This window comes from Sinocyclocheilus anshuiensis, unplaced genomic scaffold, assembly GCF_001515605.1.
Source record: "Sinocyclocheilus anshuiensis isolate Anshui unplaced genomic scaffold, SAMN03320099.WGS_v1.1 scaffold235, whole genome shotgun sequence".
NCBI classification, from domain to species: domain Eukaryota; kingdom Metazoa; phylum Chordata; class Actinopteri; order Cypriniformes; family Cyprinidae; genus Sinocyclocheilus; species Sinocyclocheilus anshuiensis.
Window position 1 is genome coordinate 1,797,006 of NW_015552562.1, and position 7,717 is coordinate 1,804,722.

Here is a 7,717-nt window from a genome sequence, read left to right on the forward strand (position 1 = left end):
TCCCATGTCTCCATCTATACAATTTTGTACATAATTAATTTATAAAATAATAATGATAAAATTGATAGATAGATAGATAGATAGATAGATAGATAGATAGATAGATAGATCTACAGTAAATGCAAATATACCAGTCTATACTTCCATGTCTCCATCTATACAATGTTGATTCTCTTTCATACTCTACAACTCCTTTATGTCCACACTGGCCTGTTTATATAAACTTTTTTAAGCAGTTCCTCATGAACCAGAGGCGCACTGTCAGGACGCTGAACAAGGGTTTGCAGACCTCAGCTAGTATTTGCCTTGTAGCCTGTGCCATCCACACCACATCCATCTCCAGTTCCCATGAAATCACGCTGCTTAGATCAGGGTAAATCACACCCGGCCAGCTTCCCACAAGGCCGTACTGAGAGGGCAGCACAAGGACAAATTCAACGCTGAGCGTGGAGGCCTCAGCATTATCTGGTTTTTATAGGGAAGAACTGGTGTCCATAAAGACAGCGGGAAAACAGAACCTCTCTGACATAAAGTTTAACGGAGAAAAAGAAAGTGCGGTTTGGCTTCTGTCTGGCCGGGGTCCTGTGTTTCAGAAGGCCTCCCTGTCAAAGCCGGGGTGTTTTGGGTAGAAACAGCTCTTTTGCTGCTTCGGGGAATATCGTGTTAAGAGAGCCTGCTCAGCTGTAGACGGCCGAAGCACTTTGAAATAGAGGTTGAAAGTGAGAGAAATCGCCCTGGCTCGAGGTCCATTAGTTAGAAGAAGTTGTCTGTCAGGGCTCATGTGTTGTTATTCTGTTCGTTTCGGCTCCAAACAACTCACCACCACAACATCCAGCTATTTCAGTGCTCTGCAATTACAGTTAGAGTAACAAAGTCAAGCTAAATTGATTTACGGGAAGATATTTTTGGTCGTTTGATGGAGTCCAGTCATTGTAAAACTAGCCCACAGCCCCTTTGGCCCTTCTGCGTTTGCAGGCACGTCCAGATCCGGCGTTCTCCTTCCAGACTCGGTCTGCGTGTTATTGTTGGAGCATATCTCAGTCTCCATTACCTCCCATTAATGGCTTAATTCGCTGTTTTTTTTTTATGTGCAGGGTAATTCAGCCTTTTACAGATAGCGTCATACAGAGCTTGGATGAAAGCAGCTCGGGAAGAGGCTACAAGTATTGCTTGCAGGAAATGTGGAGCGAGCGAGGCCAAAAGCAATATTTAGCTGCTGATTTTAAACTCCTGTGCACTGTATCAGTTCGCAAGCGTGCGCTGTAATAATGATACCCGTGTTTGGAGAATGGGCTATTTTCAATGCAATTCGGTGCACGCAGCACCTGTGCTCTTTCTTCCGTTCTCTCTCTTTTTCTCTGTCCTCCATTACTTCCTTTTAAAGAATTGATGAGTTTCTATTTTAGATCTGTTAGCAACACATATTACATTTTTCTCTTGCATGATGTAAAGGAGCATAAAATATGCATGTGTTTCTCTCTCAGGTGCGGAAGAGAATGTCTGTCTGCCGTCGGCCCCTCACTGTCCCGATTCCTGCACATGCTCGGACGCGGTGGTGCGCTGTAGTAACCGCGGGCTGCGTTCGCTGCCTAAGGGTATCCCTAAAGATACAACTGAACTGTGAGTTTCTCCTTCCAGCTCCCTTTATTTGTCTTTCTTCCTGTCACGTTTTCATCTTTTTCAGTTTAGAATAGACAGTTTATTTCCACAAAAGACAGGATTTTGTTTCTGTAAGGGTTGGCACAGTGTCACATCCAGGTTGGCCAGTTTAGTTAAAATAAGCAAAAAATAATTTAATTCATTTGACCATTGATCCAAGTGACCTTCGGGATGCAGATGGAGATTTGATTCAGTGTCGGACAGACTGATTGATTAATTGATTGGGGATGACAAAGCTCTAACAGAAACCGCATGATTGAATTTAAACAAAATATGAACAAAAAATTTGAATACACCAGTGCCATACATTTGTACAACAAGACTGGAACAATGCGTTCACAGTAATTTTTTGTTGTTGAGAATTCATTTTCTTTCAAACTAGAACTAGCCGTCATGATATTTGATTTTCACTAAACATTTTGTTATTTGGCCAAAATAATTCATGGTAGCTATATTATTGCAATATCTAAAGAAATTAAGACAAAAAAAACATTAAAAAACATATATCTATCTATCTATCTATCCATCATCCATCCATCCATCCACCCACCCGCCCATCCATCCATCATCTATCCATCCATCCACCCACCCATCCACCCATCCATCCATCCACCCACCCATCCATCCATCCACCCACCTATCTATCTATCTATCTATCTATCTATCTATCACATGATATCAGTATTTCATTTTTAAAATATCAAGGTTATCATCAATACTTGTTTGGTATGTTGCAATACCCTTAGGAAATAAGAAATACAGTTTCTGAAATGTTCAGAGAACAACTATGCCCATGTCACATGATGACCAGTACACTCTCAGGAAAAAGGGGACAAAAGTTACTAATATATAAACTTTAGTTACTAATATGTATCTTTAAGGTACTCACATGCAGCATTTAGGGGTAAAGAAGGTATCTTTTAGCTTTTGTATCTTAGGGTAATGCCCCATTGATAGGGATTGATTCTGAGATGGGTCGCTCTGATTGTATGAGGGTCAGTGAGTTGTTGCTCTGTTAAGGTATCGGTCATAATCTAATGGACAAATCAGATGAAGAGTGACCACAGTGCCTTCGTAGAACTGCTGACACACAGGCCATTTAAACTCGACAAGAGCCACTCATACTTGGAGAAGGGGGATAGCTGGAGAGACAGGGAAGCAATAGAACAAGACGACCGTGACTAAGAGAAGGAAAGAAATCACAAGATTGCAAACAAGTGACAAGGAGAGACTGATATAACAAGTGGTTATATTAGCGAGTGTGGTGAACAGAAATATCCTGCCTTGTCGCTGTTGGTTTTTCAGCAGAAGGACAGTAATTGTTCTTGGGTTGTGCAGGAAAACTCCAGCAGGATTGACCTCTTCTCCTGTGTCATAGTTTTGAAGACAATACTCTTGCTCACTGACAGACCCCATTGTCAAATCGCTTTGAGAGCAGACCATGAGTTCCCTGTCAAAGCCTCATCTATCTGTGTCCTGTCATCTTGCTGTGGCCGGGTCTGCTGATGTTCTGCTGAGAACGGCCTTTTAGCACGTCACAGAGTGGCAAAATTGGGATGAAACTCACCCAAGAGTACATTTTGTAGATTAGCAATCCCAGCAGCCACACTTCATGACCGTTCTGTGATTATTTTCTGAAACCTAGCATAGACAGTAAGGCAGCTCCCTGTAACTTCTCTACATCTAGAGCCACTTTGTGGTAATAAGACTATTTCTTCCGATGTAAAATTGATTTTTAAGCATGAAATGAAATTTAAAATGAATCTGGTTTTACTTTGTAGCTTGTTTGAGGATTGTAAACTTACCGTTTTTCTTACCGTTTCAGATATTTGGAAGGAAACCTCCTCACCTCCGTGCCCAAAGTGCTTGCTAATCTGAAACAACTGACACTGCTGTATGTATTTCTTCACTTTTCATTTGAATTTATTCATTTGGCACACACTTTTACCTTTAAGGGACCTATTTGTGCATTAAATGCATTCATTTGTATGTTTGTTTTAAAGGGGTGGTTGATTGCGATTTCACTTTTTTAACGTTAGTTAGTGTGTAATGTTGCTGTTTGAGCATAAACAATATCTGCAAAGTTACGAAGCTGAAAGTTCAATGCAAACGGAGATATCGTCTTTTAAAATTCTGGCAGTTTAATGCCTACAAAAACGGCTGGTAGGGACTACAACGAGTTACTTCCCGGGTTCGTGACATCAGAAAAGGCAGCAAAGGGGGCGAGGCCATGCTGTGCTGCTTTAGAGAAGAGGAAGAGAAAACTAGAGGTGCACGTAAAAATATATTCATATATGAATCGTAATTCTGTCTTCTAACGATTCTAATGGATTCACAAGTTTCAAAATCAACGTTCTAAAGCAGCGGTTCTTAATACTGTTCCTCGCTTCCCCCTGCTCTGCACACACTCTGCATCTCTCTCTCTCTCATTCAGCTCAGCTCCAACAATGAACTGTTCCAATTATACACTTATTTTCACATAGCTATGAGAAGCGTTAAACATGCAGCGTGCAGTTGCCGTACTGTATTAACGCTTTAATCAGGATAAAACCGTATATTAAAAGCTAACATAAGCAGTAGCATTTACAAATAACAGCGTATCTAAAAGTATGAGACAACAACAAACAATAAACATAGGCCTACCATTAAAAGCCGTGCTTGCACAGGTTCTGCACGATCCTCTTCAATAATATCCTCTGCTTCTCAATTGGGCTCAAACTGATAAGAGATGTTAACGACGCCTTGTTTACAATACAACTGGAGCACATGCTGCTGAGGTGAGGGGCGGGACGATTAGACGCGCACTAGAGGCGGTTTAGCCAATCACAACACACTGGGCTAGCTAACCAATCAGAGCCCATCGCCTATTTCTGAGGGAGGGGCTTCATAAAAGAAGGAAATGATCAGCATGTTTATAGGAGAAGGGACAGAATTTTTTTTTTTTAAACGAACCATTAACACATGTTAGACTGCACCCCATAAACACAATCAAGTCTAGAAAAAAAACAGTGAACCACCCCTTTAAGCATACAGCATTATTTTTATTTCTGAAGCTGCGTGAATTTAACAATTTTAGGAAATATGAAGCACCTGTATACACACAAAAAAGTTTGTAATGCTTACTTGACAGTAAAAACCTGTTAATTGTTTAAGTGTAAGTTACTTTAGCATGCATGGTGAAAATTGTAAACAATGCTTTTTATGTAATTTTACTGTAAAATACTGTAGAAATTAATGATTTTTGCAAGTAAAAGCTATGAATTAATGTATAATTTACAGTGAAAAACATGAAAAATATCACATTCAGTATTATATTTTATTTAAATCATTTGGTTTCTTCTCGTTTTTCTTATCAGCAATGTACATGAGGGTGTTTTTTATTTTATTTTATGCTTTTAGTTCATGTTTGTTGCATTTTCTTAGTGCCTTGTTACTCTGATGCTGCTTTTCTCTTTGTTTGTGTGACCATATGCACCATTTATATATAAAAATTGGCCATATTTTATGGACAAGTTACTTATGATGAAGTCTGATTCATCGTGTGACTATATTGTGGCATGTGTACTTAGATGGTAATTATCTGCACATTCTTTAAGGTACAAAGCAAATTTTGGTGCTTTTTATGTATCTTGGTATAACATTCAACCACTTAAGGAAATAAAATAAGTTGTAAAATGTACAGTCACCAACATGCCATCCCATAATCACTCAAATATTATAACTGAGTGAGTTTCTGGCAACCACAACTGCCTTTTTTTTTGCATAAATTAAGCAGGATATTTTTTGCAGTATACGGTTTAGTTTTTATGCATGTTTGAAGTCATTAGTTAATAACCTTTACCTAACCAGGATGAAAGTAACTGCGATTAAATCTCTTTTCTAAGAGTAAGCCAGCTTTGGATTGTGAAGGCATGTTGTAGACGTTGTTCTGAGGGTGTGTGTAATTGAATCTGCTGTGTGTTTGTGTGTGTTTCCTCTGCAGAGACCTCAGTAATAACAGCATCAGTCTTCTTGCCCCTCTCACCTTCAACAACCTGACGCAGCTCGCCACCCTGTAAGTAACACTGTAATCCAACAATCAAACACAGTTTCTGTGTCCACATATGTGTTTGTCAGTGCAGTCATGTGAATGTGATTACTACTGCCAAAAGATTTGGCAGAAATGTTGACATTAAATGTGTGTGTCTCACTCATATTTCGCTCTCTCTTTCTGTCTCTTTCTCTGCAGTATCCTGAGCTATAATCAGATTCGCTGTGTCCCGGTTCATGCATTTGATGGCTTGCGTTCTCTCCGCCTGCTGTAAGACTCCCTTTTGTTTTTCACCTGATGAACCAGCGATCTGCTGCACGATCATATCAATCTCTCTCTCTCTCTCTCTCACACACACATACACACTCCCCATGCACCACAACACCTCTGTGAGATCCTAATAACCTGCCTTATGAACTTCAGGAGATTACTGCCTGAACAAAGCTGCTTTAGAACAGCATGTTCACAGCATAAGCAAGTTCTGAAGGAAAAAAGCAATAGATTTTAAGAGCACTTAAGTCCCATGGGTAAACTTTTTTTCTTTTGGTTGTATGAAAGTCACATTAAAATGGTCTCGGAAACTTTTTAATATGCCTTTATTTTTGTTACTTACCAGACTACTTGCAGACTCAAACTCAAAACTACATTGAATTTTTTTTTTTTTTTTTTTTTTTCTTGTTGTTGTTTATTTTTGTAATTATTTCTACACCTATTTTTTCAGTGTATGAAAATCCATTACAATATTACTTTTGCTATAAAAATTTAAATGTATAATATTCTAAGCAGAGTGTAAAATAAGTATAAATCATTTAAATATTAATTATGCAAAAATTACCGTACCGTTCAAAAGTTTGTGAAGTTTTTGTGGAAACCTTGATGTTTCTTAGAACAGATAATTAAAATATATATATATATATATAATTTATTTGAAATAGAAGTCTTTTGTCAGATTTGATCAATTTAATAAAAAAGTTAATTTCTTAAAACAAAATCTCTGATTCTAAACTTTTGAATGGTAGTGTGTGTTCCTCCTTAGCTGTTCCTTAGTTGAGAAAAATCAAGGTAAATATCACTTATGAACAAAATATTTTTTGATTGTGCTATAATTCTGTCAACTTTATCTTATGAAAAAAATTTGATAAAATATTGAACGTATTTATGGTACTAGAATATGAAATTAGCCTTAGTAAGTCAACGTTTCTATTGAAAATATAATTTCCATCACATATTTATTTGGCATTTTGAGATGTGGTGGGAAAAAAAACATTTGTCCATGGATAAAAAGTTCTGAGATGCATGTATTATTCGCTCTTGTAAATTATTAGGAGACAAATAAATGAGTGAGTTTGAAATGTGTGATCATAGTTTAAGAAACATCCTGTCTGCATTAAGCTGGATGTTGTGTTCTGCGGCTCTGGGCAGGATAGGTTATCAACACCCTGTGTGCACAGATATGTTAAACAGCCCAAAGGACGCCCACCTTATTCCGGCCCTTTTAAGCTTAGCCTGCCAGGCAGTCATCATTGTCACTTTTTAATTTTCCAGAATGCCCCAGGGCCAGCGCTGACGTGGCCTCAAAGGCCCGTAGCTGTCCAATCATGTTCTCAGGTTGCAGTCTGAGTGTGTATGTGTGGGCCGAGCGCCCCGTAATAAAACAGGAGAAATTATTAAACAGAACTGACACAGCATACAATGACATCTCAATGCAAATCTGCCGTTCCCACCAGTGTCTCACAAAAAAACGGCAGCGGTTTTCTATAATCTTCACTAAGTGCCGTGAATGACCGACCCTTTCTTTCTCTATCTCCATTTATAGTGTGGAAAACAATAGATCCAGCTCCCAGAGCTCCATGCTTTTTTCATTTCCTTTTCATTCTTCTCTTTCAGAACCCTCCACGGAAATGACCTTTCAACTATTCCAGAGGGAGCCTTCAGCCACTTGACATCTCTGTCTCATCTGTAAGTGTGTGTGTGTGTGTGTGTGTGTGTGTGTGTGTGTGTGTGTGTGTGTGTGTGTGTGCGCGCGTT

General features: G+C 38.8%; 1 protein-coding gene across 1 annotated transcript in view; it reads left to right on the forward strand.

Moving 5' to 3' along the window:
* The window catches only part of LOC107664723 (slit homolog 3 protein-like), a 200,675-nt gene that overhangs the window by 158,699 nt on the left and 34,259 nt on the right, over positions 1-7,717 (forward strand). The window contains exons 20-24 of the mRNA XM_016455371.1: positions 1,485-1,620; positions 3,485-3,553; positions 5,642-5,713; positions 5,888-5,959; positions 7,577-7,648. Coding sequence (XP_016310857.1) covers positions 1,485-1,620; positions 3,485-3,553; positions 5,642-5,713; positions 5,888-5,959; positions 7,577-7,648 — 421 coding nt within the window. The remainder of the gene's footprint in view (positions 1-1,484; positions 1,621-3,484; positions 3,554-5,641; positions 5,714-5,887; positions 5,960-7,576; positions 7,649-7,717) is intronic.